The sequence below is a fragment of the Hydra vulgaris genome, chromosome 09 (genome assembly GCF_038396675.1).
Source record: "Hydra vulgaris chromosome 09, alternate assembly HydraT2T_AEP".
In the NCBI taxonomy this organism is placed as follows: domain Eukaryota; kingdom Metazoa; phylum Cnidaria; class Hydrozoa; order Anthoathecata; family Hydridae; genus Hydra; species Hydra vulgaris.
This window is the reverse complement of record NC_088928.1, coordinates 44,610,143-44,635,000: the sequence shown is the minus strand read 5'-3', so window position 1 is coordinate 44,635,000 and position 24,858 is coordinate 44,610,143. Positions and strand designations below refer to the sequence as shown.

Sequence of the window (24,858 nt, the reverse complement as noted above, 5' to 3'; positions counted from 1 at the left end):
GCAAATAATCATTCTATAAATGTATAGATGTGTGTTTAGATAAGCAGTGTGGTGGTATACCAAAATAGCCTGGTGTGGGGGGCTTCAGTACATACACCAACTATCTTATAGTCTGATGCTGCAAAAGAGTGCCACTACATCAACTGAGGGTTCTTTTCTTATTCTTTGTTTTTTTCTCTTCTTTTTCTTAAAAAGCTATATGCAATAAAGATTAGAAAAATAAGTAAGCTATTGCTGATCTATATAGGCTATAGTACAGGGCGCGACAAATCGACTAACATGTGAACATTTGTTAAAAAAAGACAGAAAAATGAATGTCACATTTCTTTACTTTTACTTAAATAAACATTGGCGTTCGCACAAAAATTTTTTAAACGAACGTATAACTTTCAGTTTTTGCAGTTTACAGCAATTTTTTTTCCAATTAATTATGTAATTGATAGTTTTTTAAAAAACAATTAGTTAATAAAATTTAAAACGGATTTTTAATGACTTTAAAGAAACCAAGCTAAAACTGGATTACTTTTATAGCATTACTTTTAAGTTGAATAATTTATAAAAAATAATTCTATATATTCTATTAGATTATATATATTTCAACAAAACTTTAAAATTCTTTTCAAAACTTTTTTTTTCAACGACTTTAAAGAAACCAAGCTAAAACTGGATTACTTTCATAGTATTACTTTTAAGTTAAATAATTTATAAAAAATAATTCTATATATTATATTAGATTATATATATTTCAACAAAACTCAAAAATACTTTTCAAAACTTTTTTTTTCAACGACTTTAAAGAAACCAAGCTAAAACTGGATTACTTTCATAGCATTACTTTTAGGTTAAGTAATTTTTAAAAAATAATTCTATATATTCTATTAGATTATATATATTTCAACAAAACTTAAAAATTCTTTTCAAAACTTTTCAATACTAAAAGTATTTTTAGTATGCAAACGAACATTACTTCACTTAAGCGATAATAAGAATTAACAAGATTTCAAAAAAAGGTGATTTTCCACAAGACAAGATTTTTTCGTCGATAAGCATGTACAGATAAAACATTTCTGCTAATATTGCTAATCAATCAATTTGCTGCAGCAAAAAAAAAAGGTGATCGTTATGAGCAAAAAACAATCATATTTAAATAGTCCATAAATTACGCAACGCAAAATATATTTAAAAAACAGAAGTGTATGAGATCTTAAGCTCTCTTATGCGGCAATTTTCATTAAACTACTTGCGCTACTTTTATTTTTTATTTAAATTCTGCGAGGGAAAACTTTTGATTTTTTTTGTTTTGTTTATTGTGAAAGTTTGCTTTACGTAATTTATGGACGATCCCATATCAGGTAAAGTCAGCATTAAAAATAAGCGAAGGCACATTATTTTTTTTAAAATGGCAACAACAATAAACAACAACAAAATGCTTAACTTGGTGTTCTTATTTACTTAAAACTCACCCTGAAAATTGGCAAGCATTAGCGAATTCATCAAATAAAGATGAATTTACTAATGCTGTCAATTCTGATAGTTTGACTTCACAAGAAGGTTTATCTTTTTTCAGAGTTAAACCATCTATTACTTCTTGCAGTAACAGTTTTTCAATAAAAGTGTTCCTATAAGAAGTTATCATTTATTTTCTTAAACATTCTAAGAAAATACAATACAGATATACATTTTTATATATATATATATATATATATATATATATATATATATATATATATATATATATATATATATATATATATTATTTTATGGACTCTTTTATATATTACCACCAAAAAATATTTCATAACGCCTTTTTTCATTTTCATCAAATGTCCGTTTTTGAAGCAATTCTGCCCCACAGTGTGGCATTTTGTCATTACAAAAAAATTCATTTCGTGCGATTATTTTCATTTTGTGGAAAGCAGCTTTTAATTACCATTAATTTGCACGCACTTTGCAAATGCATGAAGTATTGTATTGAAATAATAAAAAATTGAATAAATTCAATAAGCATGTTTGATATAATAATTCATTAACTAAAATAAAAGTTATTTGAAAATATATCTCCTTTATAATTTAATGAAAGGTTATTCGAATAAAAAAATTATTTGAAAATAAAACTCTCTTATTTGACATATACCTCTTAAATTAGATGTTCGTCAATAAATAAAGATGCGAACATCAACGTTTATTTAAAAAAACGATTTGTCGTGCCCTGTAGTAGAATATCATTAAATAGTTTATTAAATTTGGAGTTTTCAAAGTTTTTAAATATCTATTTAAAATAAAATAAAAATACATTTATATAACAAAATAGGTTTTTAATACATTCAAAAATTTACTGCAAAGCATTTGATTTCTTACCAAAGCATCAATAAAAACCCATTTAAAAAAATTTTCTTTTCAATGTGTAATTAAAATAAATGATATTAATAAAATGATTAAAGGTAAGATATTTTGTTGTTGTTTGTTTCTTGATAAATGTTTGAATAATTTTTTAGGTCAGCCCTTAAAATATCTATACAAGTTATTGGTGCAGTTTTAAGTTTGTCATTGTTATATATAGTGATTGTACCTTGTCCAATTGATCCAATTCCAGTTATGTAAGCAAACATTTTTTATTTATTCTTGATGGATATTTCAATTTTTTTTGTTTTGATTTTATTTAACAAATTGATTCAAAAACTGATTTTGGACAGCATAGATAGGCAGGGGCTATTCTAGGAAAATAATTTGGGTGGCAGTACCCCCCTCGCCATAACAAAATTTGCTGTATGTAGTTAATTTTTTGCTGAAAAAACAATATTTGTCGGAAAAAAAAAAAGAAGTGCTAAATTCTGAATTTGGACGGCGCCCAAATACGGTTGGTGCTGTTAAAAACTTCCAACTTTAACTAGTGGCTGCTTGCAGCCTTGTTGGAAGCGAAGATGTTTAAAAAAAAAAAAACTGTCTAGAATAGCCCCTGATAGGTTTACTGTCCTACTTCCTAAACACTTCTCTTTTTTAGAGGTTTTTAGTTGAAGTTATTTTTACTTCAGATTTTTTTGGGTCGCACTTTCCAGTAGGTTTGTATATCGAAAACAAATTATATACTGCATCTTTTTTTATTTTTTAACCTTATAAATATATTTTTTTAAATGTCACAATAATCAGGGATTATCTTTTTGCAGATTTTTCCAGAATTCTGGATATCTTAAAATTTTTTTTTCAGATATACAATACTTCCCAGGAAGTCAGTGCGGTCGCAAGCCTTGTTTGTCCACGTTTAAAGTGATTTTTTAAGACAACTTGACCACGTTTTTATATAGTAAGTGTTTTAAGAATTTGTTGCAAAATAAAGCTTTAAAAAACTACGGAGAATAAAACAGCAATACTCAAAGAAAGGAAACAAATACTATACAAAATAGAATATCTAAATAAATTAAATTTTAAAAAAGTGAAAATTAAAAAAAGAACAATTTTGTCAAAAAAATAATATACCTAAATATTTTACTGTTTTTGTCTTCTCATTTTATAGGGCATTTATTATTTTCCACTGTCAAAATTGATACAAGTCAAGGAAAAAAGCAGATAAGAATACAAACAATAATAAAAATATTTTTTGATATACAATTTATTCACGACTTTTATCAGTCAATATTAAGGAAATATTTTATTATTTGCGCAAAAAATATGGATTATTTTAAAATTAATTTTTCAAATGTTTTTGCTAATGTTTACTGTTTTAATCAATACACAGGAAAGCATGAAAACTAATTACTATTTATTTGCAAATAAAAAGTTTAATTTTTGAAGAAGTTTTTCATGAAAAAAATTAAAAAGTCATTAATACTAATATTCAAATATAAAATATTTGAATGTTTTCACAACCATCATTGAAATAGTCTGCACTTTCGTTGGATTATCCAAATTATGCATTTAAACTGGATAGTTTATTTCCTGATGAACTTTTGTTATTAATGATGCTCCAAAAGCTTATGGGCTAGTGCATTGTTAATTTACTGAACTTTTTTAATGAATTTTTCTGGAGCCTATTTAAAGCTCTTTTTTTAAGTTTTTAAATACATTTTTTCAAACAGAGCGATCATTATGTTCATTATCTCTAGTAATTCGCAAAGAAACAATTTCAGACAGACATCAAATGTGGTAAATACATTTATAAAAGAAACCCTACTATTCTTTATTTATTTTCTTCATGATTACAAAATTTATTTATCAAATATTTTACAAATAAGTAGCAATTTATTTTCTTATTTTCCTATTATATAAGTATTGAGAAAAAATGTCAAATATAGCAAAAACATTTTTAAAGTGAAAAGGCGTGTAAACAAATAAATGCAAGAAAATAAGTTAACAAAGTTTCTCATATTTCTAGGGTACATAGCAAATTAGTTTCTTAATTATACGAACTAATAAAAATCGTGAATAAGTTGCATATCAAAACTTTCAATTGTTCTTAAATTGTTATAAAGTATAATATGTTTCTTTCTTCAACTTGTATCAAATTCAATAGCTAAAAATAACAACTACCTTAAAACAAAAAGTACAAGTTGTATAAAAACAAGGGCATACAAGGTGTGTGACTGCGTGCGCTTCCTGGGAAGGCTTTGATATACAAATAGTTTTTCAAAATTATGTTTAAAAATGACTTTGTCAACAAAAAATTAAAACAGTTAAGGTGTCATTTATAAATTAGGCAACGCTAGACATCAGGCCTTGTTAAAAAGTATTATGCAGCTTACATTTTACATACGAAATGGTGATTTGTGTATGCATTCATTACTTTTACGTTTAGCAAAAACTGTTTTATTTTGGAATATTTAAATCATCTTTTAATATCATTTATGTAACGTTAATTCAGAAAATATCAAGTCATAAAAAAATAACCTTTAACTGCAACTGATCTTTTTTGTTAAAGAAACTGATTATTTTATGTAATTTTTTTTTTAAATAAAAATCTTTGAATTAAACATGGTTTTAAAATAAAAGTTTAGTTTTGAAGTAATGTTAAATCTCAGTAAACTATAGAATGAAAATTTAGTCTTAAAGGAATGTAAAATAGTTTTACAATACTTATTAAAGAAGAAATTTTTTTCTTATCATCTGCTAATTAACTCATTACGTAAAACATTGATCTTTTCATCATAGATTATAATATGTGAAAGAAAATAAAAAACTTTATTTCTTTAAAAAAAGCAGATGTATTTTTGTTTAGGAGAATTCTTTTCACAAATGTATTTAAAATTTTTTGTTTCTTTTTAATTCAACATCCTGTAATGTTTTTTTCTAATGTTCATATTTTTTTTATAAACATAAATTTTGTTTTCAAATATATTATTGGAAACTAAATCTATAAATTGTTTAAAATTTTTATTTAAAAAATTATATTAAAAGCATAAAAAAAAAAAAAAATAATAATAAAACAAGCAAATAAGTTGTGATAAATAAACAAAACATTATTTTAAGAATAAGATTCTTTTAAGAAATCAATTATAAGGAAATATATTTTTCAAATATCGAATTTAGATTTTATCAAAAATTTTTGTTATATTAGTTTAAATGATTTTTAACGTGTTTAAAATTAAATTAAATTAAAACACAGTACTTTAAAATACGCTAATGACGCAGTTTAGCTTTTAACAATGTAAATGTCAAAGCTGTGTTAAAGTTACATTTATTAGTGTTGTGCATTTTTGTTACACAATTAAATCTTACAACAAGGCCTGCATTATTTGTATAAGTGTACAACTAATATATATATGTGTGTGTGTGTGTGTGTGTGTGTGTGTGTGTGTGTGTGTGTGTGTGTGTGTGTGTGTGTGTGTGTGTGTGTGTATATATATATATATATATATATATATATATATTTGTACGCGCTTATTTAAACATAAGTTATTAATAATTATTTTGACTATTGTACCTAAAAATCTAGTGTAATTTAGTTTGTTAGTTTTTATGTTAATTAAATTAGTTTACAAACCCAAGTTAGATAGATGTTGAAATACTTTTTTTTTAAATAAAAAAGTGCCTGTCCAATCCAAAACCCTTGATGCATGCATACTCCACTGCGTCTATCTAGTTAGTTTTGGAGTCTACATAGATCAACTATCTTTAAGTTAGTTGGTCTATGTACACTCCACTGTGACTACATCAGTCGATTTATGTATGATTTGATAAAATTATTCTATGAAACCTTGAAAAATAAAAACAGTTAATAAACAGCTATAAAAATACAACAATAATAGTTAAAAATACATAAAAAGCTTCTTCGAACTAAAATATAGGGTGTTTCATTAAGACGGACAAATGTTTAATGCAAATTATAGTTGAACGATGAATTATTTTTTTCTTGTTCTTCCAGATTCAAAAACTACAGCTTTTGGCAATTAAAATAATGGAAAGATTAACAAACGAACAAGGCATTAAAGTTGTTAAAGAGTATTACAAAAATGGTTGTTCAACCACAAATGCATTTAGAGCACTTCGTGATTTCTTTGGTCAACATAATCGACCAACCATCAGTGCAATTGGATCAGTGGCAAAATTTAAAGAAACTGAATCAGTGACAGATGTGAAAATACCAACTCGTACTCGCTTACGCTGTTCAGATGAGAACATTGCTGCGGTACATGAGAATGTGGCGGAGAATCTAGGCACCTCAATTCTTCATTGTGCACAAGAATTAAACCTCTCAACAACATTACATAAAATTTTGACAAAAGATTTGTGTATGCACACTTACAAAATTCAATTAACTCAAGAACTGAAGCCTGATGACCATTTGAAGCGCCGTACATTCGTCAATTGGGTATGAGAGCAAAGGCAAGTCAATGCTGGTTTTTCGCAAAAAATTATCTTTAGCGATGAAGCCCATTTTCATCTTTCCGGATTCATTAATAAACAAAATTGTCGCATTTGGGCTGATGAAAATCCAAAGAAAGTTGTTGAAATGCCACTTCATGTACAAAAGGTCATGGTATAGTGTGCAATGTCTGCTAACGGAATCTTTGGGCCATATTTCTTCGAAAATGATGCCGGGAATTCTGTAACTGTGACAGGCGAGCGATATCAAGCCATGATTACCAACTTTTTATGGCCTGCATTGAATGGTGTGGATTGTGAAGATCTGTGGTTCCAACAGGACGGAGCCACCTGTCACACAGCCAATGCAACAATGGCTTTACTGAATGAGAAGTTCTCTGGTCGCACTATCTCTCAAAACAGTGAAGTGAATTGGCCACCAAGATCGTGCGACTTGACGCCTTTAGATTTCTTCCTTTGGGGATATCTTAAAAGTAAAGTCTATGCCAACAAGCCAACGACAGTTTAAGAGCTAAAGAATGAGATAATAAGGCATATTCATGACATTAACGACCATCTATGCAGAAATGTCATTGAAAATTTTGACCACCGGCTGGATGTGTGTCATAAAAGCAGTGGTGGGCATTTGGCTGATATCATATTTCTCAAATAATTGCCATGAATCAGACTACATTATCCAAAAAAGAAATCAATAAATTTTCATCAATAACACTGTTTTATTTAATATTACATTTTGTCTGTCTTAATGGAACACCCTGTATTAAAATAACGACTGTCTTAATTATCCAATTATATTTTTAAAAATTGTGTAAAATATTGTAATTAATATATTTTACTATTTTTTTTTTTAATATTCTATAAATTCAATAACTTATGTGTAACTTCTATTTAACTATATAACAAAATGTTTTTAAATTATATAATCTATAAACACATCAAGAACTCTACTCCTAAAAAAAATTCTGTTACCGAAAATTATTAAAAGTTGTGAGATATAAAAAGTTTTGATTTCTGTCCTCAAGAGATTTATAAAATCTTATGTAGAAACTAGTGATTGCAAACAATCTTTAAATTGATCTATAGATGATTTATGATATGACCTACAACTCATAGAAAGTCCTTTTCACTTTACAGTACTCATTTTCAGGGGTTATTCTAGATAAAAAAATTTGGGTGGTGGTACCCCCCAGACCGGCATGTGCCATATATATGTTTTCCTTAAAAATATACAAAATATAAATAAAATCTTTTCCCAAAAGATTTTATTTATATTTTATATTATAATAGTTACAGTTTTTCCATTTGCACAAAAATCTCCATTAGGAATGCAGGAAAATGAAACTGTAGTCAACAATGGTAGCTCTCATCATAATCGGTATTTTTCTCAGACACAGCAAACATGGTGAAATTATAGTACTAATACATTAGTGTCTCAACCTAATGTAGAATGGTGATCTATCTCCTACCTGTATGAATTGAGTTCAAAACATTATGGAAAGTGATGAAATTATTTTTCTTCTTTATATCTTCTCTTATCTTCAATACATTCAAGATATTCAATTGGAGAATGGAGTGTTATTTTTTCCAAAGTTCTTAAAACTTTGGCACAATTAAGTCTATCAATTTCACCACCATTATAGCCATGTCTGATAACAGTTTCTTTTTCATGAAATTCACTTCAGATTTTTATCAATGAAGAAGAGATCTGCAGTTTTATTTCCATGGTTTTAATCAATATGGTATTCAGGTTAAATTGTTAATTTCTTTGGTCAATTTCATTTCTAACAGGCATGGTTTGATAACTTTTTTGTAATAATACATCTGCATGTGAAATTTGATTTTAAATTGATTTTTTCTGAAATATCTGCTAGTTATCTGAAAGTCCTTTAAACTTCTTTATCACCCATTGACCCATCAACATGGGTATTTTTCATCGTGACCCTATATTTTTGAAATACTTTTAGATATTGCTAATTTAAAATTTGTATTGCATCCTAATTCAATATAACGAAATAAGGTACTTACAGATAATCCATGGATAATTTTGATAAGTTTGAGGCTAAGGTAAACTTATTCCTTGGTTAAAAATGTAATTCTGATGGATTAAACAAGTTTATGAAAATCTTTAGAGATCCTTGTCCTTCATCAATACCAGCATGTACAACAGAATTTTAAAAAAATCCAACTTCCTAAAGGTACACTCTTCAGTTACAAGCATTAACAGGTCAGTAAAACAAACAATATTTTTTCAAAAAAGTTTCTACCATTCCTAAATTGACATTTTTTTTTTCCCTTACTCTATTACACCTAAAACCACACAGTTAAGAAAGATACAGGTGAACCATCTCTGTACACTTTAACAGGATAAGCATTTTCTTCTGTTGCAAGCTTTATATCTATACTTTAACAAACAATAGATTTTTCTTTAAGCGTACAAGAAGCAGCTTATCAGCAATATTTGCATTCTTTGATGTAATTAAGGCATGGAATATCTGGGCAAATTGAATATCTTTTTTTAATGGGATCTTTTAAGTTTTTTCATAAGTGAATACAAAAGGTTTAAGTTTGTGGCTACTTTTATTACACTGAACACAAATTGCGCAATAGCTGTTGTAAATTTTTCTAATTTTATAACCTGATGATGACCATTTAATCAAGAAGTCTCTACAACTTTGCTGATAACCCTACTCTTTTAAATAAAGATTTTTCTTGCAGATTTCACAAGTTCCAGTCAGATGATAATTTATGTTCAGACTGGATCTAGGGTCAATAAGGTTTTAGATAAGTCAAATTAATTAACTATTCTTCTCCAAAGATTCCTTTCTATTAGCGTAACAAAAACATCTTTTCTGAGTTAAGTCTTGTTTAACCCAGAAAATAAGAGAAAAAAAATTATCTAATATTGAAAACACTAAACAATAATGCTTTGAAACAATTCATTATTGTTTAGTGTTTCCTATATTAGATTATTTTAATTTTATAAATCAATTTTTTATCTAATTGTCTAATTTATTTAAAAATTATCTAACAATTAATAATTCTTGAGACTAATTTGTCTGAATTTTGATATACTTTATGACGATCCTTTTCAATTGGCCTCTAAATTATTAAACATTGGTTTGAAGCAGTCAAAATGCGAATTGTAACTTGGAATAGAAATATCCTCATAGAATACATAGAATAAAAGTTTTAATAAATGATAAATATCTATATTTAATATAAAAGACTTCAAGTTATTAAATAATTGTTTTGTGCAAAAAAAAAATTTGTTCTGTAAATTATTTTATTTTTAAAGAATAAATCAAACAAATCTGTTTAGATAAAATTACACTTTTTAGACCTGCAGGATCTTTACCTTACTTCGAAGGAGTTATGGAAGAAAATAACTTACTGGAAGGCATAGTAAAAATAGGTGAAGGAAAGCTACAAGGTCCTGAATCTATTCAAGTAGATCGTAATGGTACACTTATTTTTTTTTAGTTATGCAATAAAACATATAAACATATATACATTTTATAAACATATAGAGCATCAGATATAAAGTAACAAAATTTAAAACTAAAAATGTAAACAAGTATAAAAAAATTTAAGACATTAAAATAAATGATCAAATTTTAACTGCACACTAGGGAATATGAAAAAAATTTCAGATTCATGTCCTGTGGTCACGTTTGGGATATGACAAAAAAATGTGTTAAATATATACAAATGTTAAAAAATATTTTTATGATTTTGACACTAAAAACATGTCGAAATTCCTGAAACTGGTTGAAAGGTATGAAAAAATAGAAAGGGTAAAAAATGCTTCAAATAAAAATAGCAAACTAATTTAACATAACTAAAGCCAAAGGAGGTATGTCTGAGGGGGACAAAGGTTTTTATGATGCACTATTTTAGTAGTAAAGTATGATGAAAATTTGGATTTGTAACTCATAAAGTTTCACCAAAATCATCAATTCCTCTTTTTAAAAAAGTTGAAAAGTAAAATACATCACAACCTAGACCATGTCTCTTTATACTAACAGATTTGATTATTAAGTATTTGTATTTTACGTTTGCTATTTCAGTTAGGCTAAAACTATTTTATAATAAGTATTAAAAAAAAAAAAATTTTAATTTTTTTAAGATATTAATGTTTTAAATTAATTTTTATTTTAAGTATTGATTTTTAAACCACTTTGATTAAAGAAAGTTAATAAACAAAGTTTATTAATTGTTTTTGAGTATATTAAAAGTCTTTGAGTATATTAAGTAAATTTAAAAGTTGAGTAACTGTAAGTTACTGTAGCAACTTAACTGGTTGTTTTGATTTAGTTTATAGGTAAATTTACTGTGATGTACTTTATCCATTCAGTAAATAAAACTTTTAAATTATTTTAAAAATATTATTGGCTTCCATGCAGAGATTTAAAATAATTTAAATTCAAAAGTGCTTTATGTTGAATGAAAATTTCAGCGCAAGAGAGCAAATGATCATACTTCTGTTATGTATGTGTATATATATATATATATATATATATATATATATATATATATATATATATATATATATATATATATATATATTAAGGGGCTTGGCAATAAGACTAAATTTGTCTTCTACTTGCCCCAGCAGTGAATTTAACTTTTGTTGCTTCTCTTTAGCGTGCTTGCCATTATGTTGCTCCTGGTTGCATTCTCTACCTCTACATATCTCTTATTCATCCCTGTATGGAATTAGTAAATGACCTTGGCCCCGGCACAGGCTAAAAATGAGACTTTTTGCAAACTGGACCCTGGCAAAGTTATAAGATTTAGCATGGGTTGATAGCCAGGGCTAGATGCCATACTTTATATATTATAAATTTTTATCATACTTTATATATTATAAATTTATGCATACATTTACTATTTATTGAATACTAACATATATTTATATATTGCGAGCAATCACTATTAAGTTATGAGTTACTAGAAAATAGAGGATAGGGTTAAAGAGCAAAGAAAGGATCACCTAAAGACTTAAAATGTTTTAAGTTGTTTAAGTCAGGAAAACATGAAGATGGGTAAGAGGTTATGAGGTTTTGTTGATATGCAAAGAAAAAAACTGGGTTAATAAAAGTTTTAATAGCATGAAGGGTCAGATACAGTAAAAAGATGCATCATGGTGAATAAGAAGCCAAGCAAGAATGAGTTTTGGTTAATCGAACTAGAGATAATAGCTCATTTGAGCAGTGACCATGATAGTATTTGTAGAAAAAAGAAAGAAATGCCACCTTACAACAATCGGAGATGGGGCTCAAGCTTGACAGATAAAATAAGTCTAATTACAATTGCAATGTGCTTTTAGACTTGCCAACAATATTGCATTAGTTATTTGGAGTAAATAAAAGAGTTTTGTTGTCCAACAAAACTTGTGGATTTTAAGTCCAGACTTATCCACAAGCTACTGCAAGCCCCAAGCTGTTACAGAAAAAAGATCAGATCATAAATTGGCTGCTTGTTCTAGCAATCAAATAGTGAAGACTTTTTGTCAAGAAAAAAGTATTAAGTTTTGTTGTCAGCAAATAGAGCAACTTTAGTTGTAAGATTTTCAAGAAGATCGTTATTGTAGATAAGAAACAATACAGGAGCATAGATAGAACCTTGCGGTAACCTTAAAGTTACTGGAAATTAAGAAGAATGTAGGCCTTCGAGAATAACTTTAATACTGCAGTTACAAAGAAATGATTTAATAATCTCAAAACCTTTATATAAAGAAATTAGTAATAGAGAGTTCATAGTGTTTTCAAAAGTTTTTAAAAATTGGAACCACTTATTTAGCACTTGTTAATAGTTTTTTTTTGGTAAAAATTAAAGAGAGTTTTGGAGAACACTTTTTTAAGACTATGATGGAAATCTTATCTGAACCACAAGCTGTAGAGGAGTTTAATTGAGAAAGAACTCTAGCAATGGGTTAATTTGTTTAAGTAGAATGGTAGGAAGAGTATGGCCATTATATTCAAATTAGAAGAAAAGTTCTTTGCAAATAACTCTGTCTTATTCTGGGGAGATTTAATAAGATCAGATCCATGAACTAGAGATTAAATGTTAGACTTACTTTAGTTAATGACACTGTTGAAAATTTTTTAAGAGTCTCTAGAACCTAACACCTAAGATAAGATACAAGATTTAGTAAACTGAAAGTAACAGAGCCTAACATCAGACCGGACCTTTTTACAATGGTTTTTTGCAATAATAAAAGGGCATTTGTTCTTAAGAGAAATCAAAAAAATGATTATGGTTTAATAAAGCAACTACTCAAGATGGTGAAAAATGTGGAATAGAATGAAGCTTGATTTAAAATTGAAGAGAATGAATGAAAGCTTTCAAAACTGTTTGGATCCTGGAGGTTAGGTAAGATAAGCATTTATGAATACATAATATAGATATATATGGATATAAAAAAGTTTGCTATTTATTTAGATGCTGGTGTACAATAACCTTGCATATTTATATAGATTTTAGTATTTTTATGGTGTAGTATTTGCCGAAAGAAAAGATGAATGTGTGATATGACTCTAAATAGACAAAGTAAGGAGGCATATTCTTAGACAGCGATAGAAAAAAAATGTTGCATCCAACAACGTCTGTAAGAGAAGATTAAAGTGGTTTGGGTATCAGCATGTAGAGAGGTAGCAGCTTCAGAAGAAAATGGTAGTGGTAGAAGTAAGAAAACTTGGAAAAATTTGTTTTATACCAACACTCATTTTAAAAATTCATTAGTTATAACTCACTCTAGTTTATGTTTCATAATGGTTTACATGTGGAAAAAAAATTAAAATAAGAATCGGGAAGACTTGCAACTTTTCAAATTTTACACATTATAGTTTTATCGTCTAATAAAGGTACTCTCGCTTAAGGCAATTAATTTTCCTAAAATCACTGGTACTTATTGATGGTACTCCAAATTAGTAACCAGACTAGTCTATGGATAGACTTACAACACAGACATGGACAATTCTGTATGTTGTAATGGACACAACAAATGTTTAATTTTTTGTCCTTGTTGTGTCTATCAAATTTTTGATGGTGTCCTAAGATTGCTCAGTTAAAAAATAATTTTCACTTCAAAAGTCTACAAAGCATAATTTTTTGTCTATTTGGTGTCTATAATTTTGTCTAAATTTACTTGATTTCATAAAACCAGAAATCTTTCATTACCGTATTATTTGAAGATTGTTATGTAGTAAATTTATAATATTAAAAAAATATTGAAATGACATCAAAACTCCAAATGACGATCATTGCCCATGATTAATTATTGTTTAAAACTTGCGTACATATTCATCAATAAAATGAAAGTAAAAAACATTTTTCTTTTTCACTATTGTTTTATTCACAAACCTAAATAAATTTTAACACCTATTGGAATCTTCTACTTACTAATCCACATTTTATAAAAGACAACTCCTTGATCACATATTTTTAAAATAACTTTATTGAAGGTGATAAAGATTTTAGTGACTAGGGAAAATTTTTTAAATGATAAACTTACCTTCAACTTTTTTGAAGTAATCCCAAACTGGAGAGGGCATTTTAAAAATAAATTTTCACGCACATTCACTGAGAATTGAAAAACAACTGAACTGAGTAATTAATGAACTTCAATTGAGCACAAAATAGTCCATTTTGAGGTTTTTAAATAGACATTAACTTTTTAATCAACAGCACACGCTGGACAAAAAATTAAAAAATGAACTTCTGTTAGAAAAATTGTATTTTTAATTTTGTGCTCGTTTTCAGTTTTTGAAACGATGCTGCAGTGAAAATTTAATTACTCGTTATAAGTCCAAATTATATATTAAATAGATCTTCTATACCTCATTAAAAAATCGAGATTGTTCATTTAGTGTCCGTTTTTAAAATGATTGTCTAGAAAGACAAACATTTTTTATAGACAATTCATTTTTGATAGTTGTAATTAAAATTGTTGCAATTAGTGCTTTGTCGAAGTCTATTTTTGTCCTTTTATAATAAGTCCATTAGAGATTGTCTGGTTGCTACTCCAAATGGTTTATTTTATGCTGGAAGAAGGGAAAATTGTCAAAAGCTGATAAGAGAAAATAAGTAATGCGTAACTATACATCCTTTTGCTTCCTTTGGAGGAGATATAGCAATGTGCTACATCATATTTAAGGGAAAGGAGATTAGTGCCCACATGGCTCAAAATAAGGCAGTTAAAGAAATTCCAAATGTCCTAATCTCCACAAATGACAGTAGCAGCCAATATCTAGTTTCTAAGAAGCAAAAATATTCAACTTTAATTGCTCCACCTGAAACTAATGGTGTTACCCAGCTCGTTGTTTAAATCAATCAGAAATTACACTCTGAGTACAGAAGTACTAAATCTGCGCTTTATTCTTCTTTTATGAAAATCCACAAAGAAGGTTTCATGAATATAGTTGCAGAATTATGGCTTTAGTGAACATCAAAACAAGCAATTATAAATGCAGGTAAAAAAGTTGAGATTTTAAGTGAAAAACTTGATGTTGAGTAGATGGAGGAAGATAAGTTCTTACGAGCCGAGCTATGTAACAATGAAAGTATTAAAAATATTCAATCATCAACAGCACTAACAATTTTATCAATTTTAAAAGATATTCACTAAGCCTTAGCAAGCTATTGGAAACATAAATATGAGAGTGTCATGGAAGCTTATCTAACAGCATCTGATAAATTCAATATTAGCCATTACTTTTTTTTTTCTTTTTTTTTAAACAATCAATTTTTATTTGGAGTGGCTAATGAGTTGCATATAAATCATATTTATAAGAAAAAAAAAAATTTTCCTTGTTATTCTTATTTTCTGGTTACCATTAAAATATGGGTATAGGACTTTAGATTTTTTGTTGTAAACTAGATCAAGATGTATCAATGTATTTCGAAAAATACATATACAAATTTTTTGTGTAGTTATTTTAAGTGCCCCAAGAAGACCTAATGGTGTCATCATAGAGCACAGCGGAAGAGCATTTAACTAGGAAGTTCATGCTTGCTTCATTTAGAAAAAACGGCTAGAGCAGGAATCAAACCGCAGATTCTAGATCCTAAAGCAAATGTTGTAGCCACTACTTAATAACTGCTCTAAATACAATTTAATGTTTTTTAGAAAATAAATTCCTAAACAGCAATTTATTTTCCAAAGCAAGAAATATATATATTTTTTGAGAAATAAATTTTCAAAGCTATGCTTAATGAATTTACAATTTTGATGCGAGTTCTGATGAGTAGATGAACAAGACTAATGGTGTATCTGACAATAGTCTTTTTAATCTGAAAAGTGTGAACTCAGCTTAGATAAAATAAAGTTTAAAATGATAAATTGGTTAAAAATTATTTTCTTTGTTTTTTACATCTGACTTTAAACCTTTTTGGAAAGCATTGTATTTAAACAGTTTGATTGTGGCTTTTATGAAGTATTATAATTAAATAAATAATAAGACTAAAATATTAAAATTTATGAAACTAAGTTTTACTTTAAAAGCTGTAGACTCAGAAAACTGGGTCAAAAGCTGCAGGTCAAAACTACGATGCCCAAAAAAGAGAAATGTAGTCAGTTACTCTATTGATCTTTTTGACTAATTTTCTTTGACAAAAAAGGGAAATGCAACTTAAATTTCATTTAGCAAAATGTCTTTGCCAAAAACCTGGCATGTGAATTAGCTCAATTATAGTTAATTTTTACCTAATGGTCTGATTTTTTTAAAGAAACATAACTACAAGTTCCACAAGTTCACAATAATCTCAGTGCTTCTCAAAAGTCTGAATGTAAATAATTTAAATTAGAAACCTATGTTTTTTTTTTTCATAAAGTTATTTTAAAGATATAATATAATCCTTACCTTACTATTTCTGAATTTTTTATGGTCTATTAAGCTCCTGCAAGATTTGAGTGACAATAGAGCCTGCTTCTCCAACCAGGTTTTTTTTGGTGGTTATTGGGCCTCAAATTTTTTTTGCTGGTTATTGGGCCTCACTGCTAACATGTTGGAAAATCATGTTTTTTTAATTTCATAACAAGTTTGTGTGTTTTTAAAACATCACCATTTAACTAATACTATGATAATAAAAGTGCACACGGAATAGATAAAAAACCTTCCATTCTTCAATGTAAGTCTCAACATGTAAGCTATTTATATATTTACTATTTGTAATGATGTAAACAACTACATACAAGTTCATGATTTTTAAATTTCTATTTGCATTGATTTTTTGAAAATGCATATGAAAACTCAAAAAATGTAAAAAAGTTAAACTTTAGTTTATAAAATGGGACAAGTATAAATAGTCATCCAAAATAAAAAATTAAAAAATTTCATTAATAAAGCAAAACCTCGGGAACATTTTGAAGCAATCTGTGTATTTAAATTTGTTTATGAGGTTTAAAATGAGATAGGCTAATCAATATCACTTAAAGAAATAACTTATTTGTTGCTTGTAAAACTTGGGTTTTATGTTATTTATTTTAAAACCTAACCTTCTGGGGTCCTACTGCATTATGAGGTCTCTTTATCTATACATAGCTCGTTAATTCAAAAGTTAATTTTTTTTTTTTTTCATCAAATTTTTTGTGCTTCATTGGCTTAAAGTTTTTAAATATGAGATGATTAACATGTTTCTTGCTTTTCTTATTTCTCTTAATCTTTATTATTACTTAATAATTCTTATTTGATTATAAGTTTTATTTTTATTAATTAATAATAAAAATAAAACTTAATAAATTAACTTAATTAAGATAAAAAAATTCATAATTCTTCAAGGCTTCTATTCTTTTTCCCAAATCACCTTAATCTTCTTTGATACACATAAACAGATACATTTACTATTACCAATCTCTGTTAAAGATCCTTGCTTTTTATTTATTTTATTTTTTTTTTAAAAGTCATACATTGATTGATCATCATTTTGTTTGTTTTTTCCAGACAATGGACATCATCAACTTTCATTCCCCATGTTTCAATATTATACAACTTAACATATGTGATATATAACTTACTTGTATTGATGGACATTATTACAAAGACTTCTTTTTTTTAAATACGATTTAAGTGCTCATTCAATATCTTTATGTGGATCAATATCTTCATACCACCAAATTCAAACTATTATGACAAAGAATAAGGAATTTTTGAAGAGGAAGAAACCATTTTAAAATGTCTTATTATTTGCTATTGTAAATTTATAAACTTTGAATTTTATACTAAATATATACTTTATTTTGTGTGGATTTTCAAATTTTTTTAACTTTTATAACAAATATTAACTTTATAGCAAATAAAACTTTTTTATAACTTAACTATAAATATTAACTTTTATAACAAATATTAACAATATTTTTTAATAAATAAACATAGGAAATAAAAATCAAATTAAAAAAAATATCCTAGCCCTCCCATTAAACCCTGTTAATCTTATTTGTTAATCTTATTTGTTATAAGTCGGGGCCCCGGTCACTTACTATTAAGGGCCACATAAGTAGCCCTTTTATACAACATTGGGTTGAAAAATTGTTTTGATCTATTCTTTACAAATATTCGTTTTTAAAGTAACTTTTCATCAGTTGAATTTTACCTCGTATAAAATTCTGCAAACTTTCTTTTTGTGAGACTAATTTAAATTTCACTAATTTAATTTTGGCTAGTTTAAATCATCAGGTCTCAGTGTTACTGGATTTTATTTTTTGATTCTTAAAGACAATAGTCACATCCTTGGCTTGGGCATATACTTTAAATTTCCCTATTTGTTGTGAACTCAGATTTGAATCCTAAATCTCTTACCCTGTTAACTTAGTTACTATTTACTTTTACTCCTTGATTTGTATCTTGTGTCTGACCATAGCTTATGTTTAGTTGTTCTTCTCTCGTTGGTTTAAACCATGCTATGATCTCATTTAATAAATCTCACTTTTTAATCTCTAAATTTTTTACCTCGTTCTTTTTCTACATCTAACTATAATTGAATTTCTTACTACTAATGTGAGGCTGAATGGGATTTTTTTGTGATGACTCTGAAACTCATGTTTTTTTTTCTAGAATAAAAATTGTGCCTCCTTTCTAATTTACTTTATTTAGGCAGGCATGAAGTTTTATTAATTCTTTTATTACAAAAGTAAATAAATCTCCAAACTACTTTTAGTACTCAGTTTTGCTCAGTTTTACAAAAGTGTTCTCCAGAAGCCTCTCTAAACTATTTAACAAGTAATAAAGTCTTGTTTTTCTTCCTGCTAGAAAATGGCATTTTTTGTTACAATTTTCAAAAACTTTGGAGATCACCCTGCCTTTCTAATTGTCACCATTCCAATCAGTCTACTATACTATTATTAACATATTCCCTGAATCTTTAGTTAACTTCTAATATCTAGCCTTGAGCTTAATAACTTACTTTCTGACAATCAATACTTAAAATAATATATATATATATATATATATATATATATATATATATATATATATATATATATATATATATATATATATATATAAAACAATAGATTTCCATCCTCTTGTTCTACTTCTGGTTAACCATTATAACATTATAGTTCTATTGTGTGTTAGATGGGGAAAGTGGGGCTACAGCTATTGAGTTATCACAGGTTTTAGATAAAGTTGAACTTGCTAGTCTACTTTAAAACTTCGCTTTACATCGTGTGGAAAGGGAAAAATTTTCTAATTATTTAGTAAAAGGACTGTTCCTTTTTAAATGTAATATTTAAGTTAACCCAAACCAAACACGGTTGTTTACTTGAGTTAATTTTTGCATTGATGTTGATATTCCTATATTGTTGTTGACATTACTGAGTCTTCATTATCATTTTGCATTATCTCAGATTATCCTTTCTTACTGATCTCTTATAAAAAACATATATGCTATTCATTGCAACGTTCAAATCTCTTAAAGAGTTACCTCACTTTATCTAGTATGCTATTTTCATAGTTTAATTGCATTCTCTTCCTCTATATATCTGATATCCTGTTTTTGCTGTAACTCTTTGCTAAGAAACTTTTATTAATCTAGTTTTATATCTCACACAATTAACAGTTTTTTTTCTGTCAATCACTTTCTTGCACTTTTCTTTTTCTTGTTTGTTTTCTGTAAACTTCCATTTTAAAAAGTGGTTAAGAGTGAATTTATTTAAAAAAATTATTTAAAAATTACTTTTTAAAAAATTAAAGAAAAATATTTGACAACATTTTAAGTGTAGATTTAAGTGTTGTTACTTAAATTGCAAGAAATTAATTTTATGGATGTTAAATACATTTACCATAGGTGACATTTACACAGGCTTGCATGATGGAAGAATTGTCAAAATTTTGAAGTCAGGTGAAATAAAAGAGTTAGCAAGGACTGGTGAAAATCATAAAAATTGTGGTATGACTTTTGTTAATTAACCTAATTATTCAGTATTAAAATTTATTTTTTATGCGCAATATTTGTTATATACACAAAGACTAACATAATTTTAGGAGAAGATTCAATGGAACACATTTGTGGTAGGCCATTGGGCATTCAACTTGACAAAAAAGAGGAAAACTTATTTATATGCGATGGCTACTTTGGGTTGATGAGTCTTAATTTAGCTTCTGAAAGGCTTACTACACTTGTCCCTGCATCTAAGGGAATAAAAAATGTTCCATTTAAATTTCTCAATCATTTAACAGTTGCAAGCAACGGAAAAATCTATTTTACAGATTCCAGTTGGCGTTGGGATCGCAAGTTCTATGCTTACATGCTTCTTGAAGGTGGTGGGAAAGGACGTGTTTTATCTTATGACACTAAAACAGGTGAAACAGAGTTGTTGCTGAGTGGTTTATTTTTTCCTAATGGTATTACTTTGTCGCCAGATGAAGATTTTCTCCTAATATGTGAAACAGCTTCAAGTAGAATTCTTAGGTATGTGTTTATTATAAAGTATTGTATAATTTTACACATTTTTACACATCTTTATGGTATAATTTTACACATGATTTTACACATCTTTACACATTTATTTAATGCATGTTTTTCTATAATTGTGTTTTCTTTTAAAGACTTTTTATTAGTGGTTCCCAAAAAGGAATTTATGATGTTTTTCAAGATAACCTTCCTGGATTCCCAGACAACATTAGAACATCTCTTGAAGGTGGTTATTGGTTAGCTTTACCAGGCATAAGAAAGTGGCCTTTCAGTTTTCTTGACATTGTTGGTCCATATCCAAAAATTAAGTCTCTGATTGCAAAGGTATTTTTAAATTATGTTAGTTTTTCATTCTGAATCTTTGTTTTTTGATAATATTATTCTTATGAAATAAAAATTTTAAAATAATAAACATTTTATAAAAAGCATCATGCTTAAAAAAAACTTTTACTTTTGCAAAATTGTTATTAAAAGAGTCCTTGATTGATTATATTCTTTTTTTTCAAATCTCTTAATATCTAAGGTACTGAAAAATCCATTTATATATGAAATTAATAAAACCAAAAATTCAAAGCCTTTTAATTATATGGCAGCTTGCAGATTAAAGATTTTAATTTAAGATTACCCCATCCACGGCTTTAGTTTTAAATATTTACTCTTTGCTTGTGATATTATCTTTATTAGTATTTTAACATAAAGTTTATTTGAAGAAACTTTAATACTAAGTAAAAGCTCAATATTTTTATAAGAAATTTTTGAAGAGGCAAATAATACTTCAAGTAGAAATTCTTTTTTGGAGTATTCAACTAATCTTAAAATAATCAAATAGTTAATCATTATTTTTTAAAGTCATTTTAAAAACAATATAAAACTAAAACAAATACTTTATTTCAATAATGTAACAAGAAAGCTAAGCAAATAAATCATTGTAATATCTTTTTGACATAAAGCTACAATTCGTTTTTAATTCATATAAGAGCTATTAAAACTAAGTTTACGCTTTTCAACATACTGGTTTGAAAAATTTTCAACATACTGGCAATGTTTGAAATATTCAGCCTTGCTTTTAACCCCTTAAGGACCAATATTTATTATTAAACAAAAAAAATTTTATATTCCCTTGGTCCAATAATTAAAAGTTCTTTTATTACAAAAATTTTTGTATTCCTTAGTTGATATTAATTTTCTATTCCATTCTTTTACCTAAACAAAAATTTTCTGCTTGCTTCAAGATTAAACAGCAACAAACTGCTTGTGTTTACTCTGATTTAACAGAAACAAACTGCAATACTTATGTGACTGATGAGGTAGATTAGGATCAACTTGTTCAAAAGCCAATAACCAAATTAGCATTTAAAATTTTTAAAAGTTAAATTTAATAAAAAATATATTAAATAATGAACTTTTAATTTAAAAATGTTAAACAAACATAACAGTTTTAAACTCAAGTTATATATCAAGTATAATGAAAAATATATATTAAATATAAGGAAAAAATATATTAAATAATGAACTTTTTTTTTTGAATGTTACACAAACATAACAGTTTAAAACTCACAACAAATTTATTTATAAATCTTTTATTTTATTTAAAAACCACAACAAGATGAAGGCCTTTTCTATAAAACTAATTTTCTTCTTGCTTAGAACATGCAACACAGTTTTCAGTTTTTCAAAGCATTTTGAAATGAGACACAGCCTCTGCTCTTGTTATCTAACTGGATACAGTTCTTCATTCCTTATTTATGCAGTTATGCTAACACTCTTCTTCAACTCTTTCTTCTCTTCTCTTTTCCTTCTTCTTCCTCACTCTTGTCCAACACCTATAGTTTTGTTGTTTAACAAAAACTGATACTTAAAAAATAAGCTTGTTTTTTTTTTTTGAGTGATATTTTCCTTTGGAATGCAAGCATGAAACTTGAAAGCAAGTAACTTTATATAGTTAAAAAGCTCACTTATTTCAGCATCATAAAAAACTTTGTTCTTAAAAAGTATTGGTTGCAATTTATTAAAAACACTAAATACACGTAAAAATCTATTCTTAGTTGCTATATCATCAATAACACTACAAAGTTTATAGTGGTTTTTCAAGACTATTTTACAATGATTACCTACAAATACATTTTTATGGTAAAATTGTGGCTCACCCTTTTATGTCATGATAAGCCTGAGGAAGAGCCCTTTCATGAAACCCAATGTTATTTTTTTTTTTTTTTTTTTTTTTTTTTCATGACCCTCAGAGTCTATCTGCAATTGATTATAATCCACATTTAGAACTTCACATTGTTTATTGCAATTTTTGCTCAATGCTTTTGCTGTGTGAGAATATTTAACGTTTTTCACTTATTCTTGCATCTTTACTGTTAGATAAATATAAACCAGTTTGATAATCTAAACTCTTACATTCCTTTAACAATTATTTATACAGCTTTAGCACTATTTTAAGCATAATATGCAAAACAGGAGGCACTATATTTTCTAAGTTATAATCAAAAAAATTAAAGGAGCAATAGTTGGATAAAACTAACTTAGAGTTCTTAACTTTCCACTATGTTTTCACAAAAGTTCTAATTTTGATGTTATAACTCAACTAGGTTTTAGAACTAGGAAAGTTAGCAGCTGAACCCTGGTTTCCCAGAACATCATAAATGGCAAACATGTATTTCAGGCACCCTCCTTTAGTAAGTCCTCGAAAAAAGGTGCTTTATGTGAAAATAATATTATTGAAAACCATACTGTTTTTTTCATTTTTATGTGTTAAGATATGGTGATTTTCTGCAGCAACATATTTTGTTTTTCCTCAAGCATGGTTGTTTTTAAGGGTATTTCTTAAAATGCATTTACTTTTAACTTTTGTTAATGAGTAGAATGTTGTTAATATCAACTTTTGGTAACAATCGATCCTTGATAGCATGTAGTATGGTATGAAATGATGTTGAGACATTTCCAAGAGCTGTGCCTAGATTTAATGAGCATTTAGCTCTGACTAGAGATATTTATTATCTTAGAAATTTCTGAAGGCCTTGATACTTGATTTTTTTTATTTGATTTAAATACTTGATTATTTTGATATTTGATTTAAATACTTGATTATTTTGATTTAAATATGTGATTATTTAATTTAAATAATACTTGATTTAAATAATAAATACTTGATAATACTTAATAATACTTGATTTAATACTTGATAATACTTGATAATACTTGATTTAAATAATAAATACTTGACTATTTGATTTAAATACTTGATTATTTTGATATTTGATTTAAATACTTGCTTTTTTTTATTTGACCGACTTTTATCGTGTTTTTTTTTTAATAAAGAAAATACAAACATTTGAGAGAAGTTAACAACGATCCAAGTATTTCCACGTAGTGTAAGAGGAAGTCACATAATTAAAAATGCCTGATATTTTGTTTTTTTAAATGTATATTGAAATGGATTTGAGCTTAGTAGCTTGCTTAGTAGCTCAGTATTATGTAAAGTATTTTCTTCTATATGTTCAACCCTGTGTATTATTGTGCTTTAAAGTGGATATATCTACAAAAGACCTGAAATTCTCTATTAAGTCCTGTTTTAAATGTTCTACAGTGTTCATGAGTGTGATATTTGAGGGGGGAAATGTTTGACATTGATGGGTAGTATTAACATCAATGGCAACACACCAAAGGCACATGACATGACGAAAGTTAAATGTATTTAAATTTAGACTAAAATGGGGATGTGACACATTCTTTATATCAGGGTTGATAGGTTTAAACCAAATGGTTTAAACCATTTGAAAAATATGAATTTAAACCAAGATAATATTTTTTGAGCAACTTTAAATTTACAGCAGGAAAGTAAAGCAGTGGTATGTTTACAAATAGAACTATATCCTTCATGTAAATACTCAATATGAATGCACCTCTTAAAATGCTTACGGATGTTGCTGAAAATTAATTTCTCATGTATATTAAATTTACAGCATGTTATTTTAATTGAGAATGCCTATTTGTTTTTTAAATATAGCAATAGAACAGGGATAGGCAGTAAAAGCAGCAAAGCTTGTTTTATATACAGAACATTAAATAATGATGTATTGATTGATGAATTATATCAGTAATACTGATAGAAAATATAGTTTA

The 24,858-nt window shown here is 27.1% G+C and overlaps 1 protein-coding gene across 7 annotated transcripts in view; it reads left to right on the top strand.

Moving 5' to 3' along the window:
• Positions 1-24,858, top strand: part of LOC100197608 (adipocyte plasma membrane-associated protein) — a 31,684-nt gene that overhangs the window by 5,213 nt on the left and 1,613 nt on the right. For all 7 annotated transcript variants that reach the window (XM_065805855.1, XM_065805854.1, XM_065805852.1 and 4 more), the window contains exons 3-7: positions 2,496-2,597; positions 10,155-10,276; positions 20,104-20,205; positions 20,301-20,727; positions 20,865-21,054. In XM_065805855.1, coding sequence (XP_065661927.1) covers positions 2,496-2,597; positions 10,155-10,276; positions 20,104-20,205; positions 20,301-20,727; positions 20,865-21,054 — 943 coding nt within the window. The remainder of the gene's footprint in view (positions 1-2,495; positions 2,598-10,154; positions 10,277-20,103; positions 20,206-20,300; positions 20,728-20,864; positions 21,055-24,858) is intronic.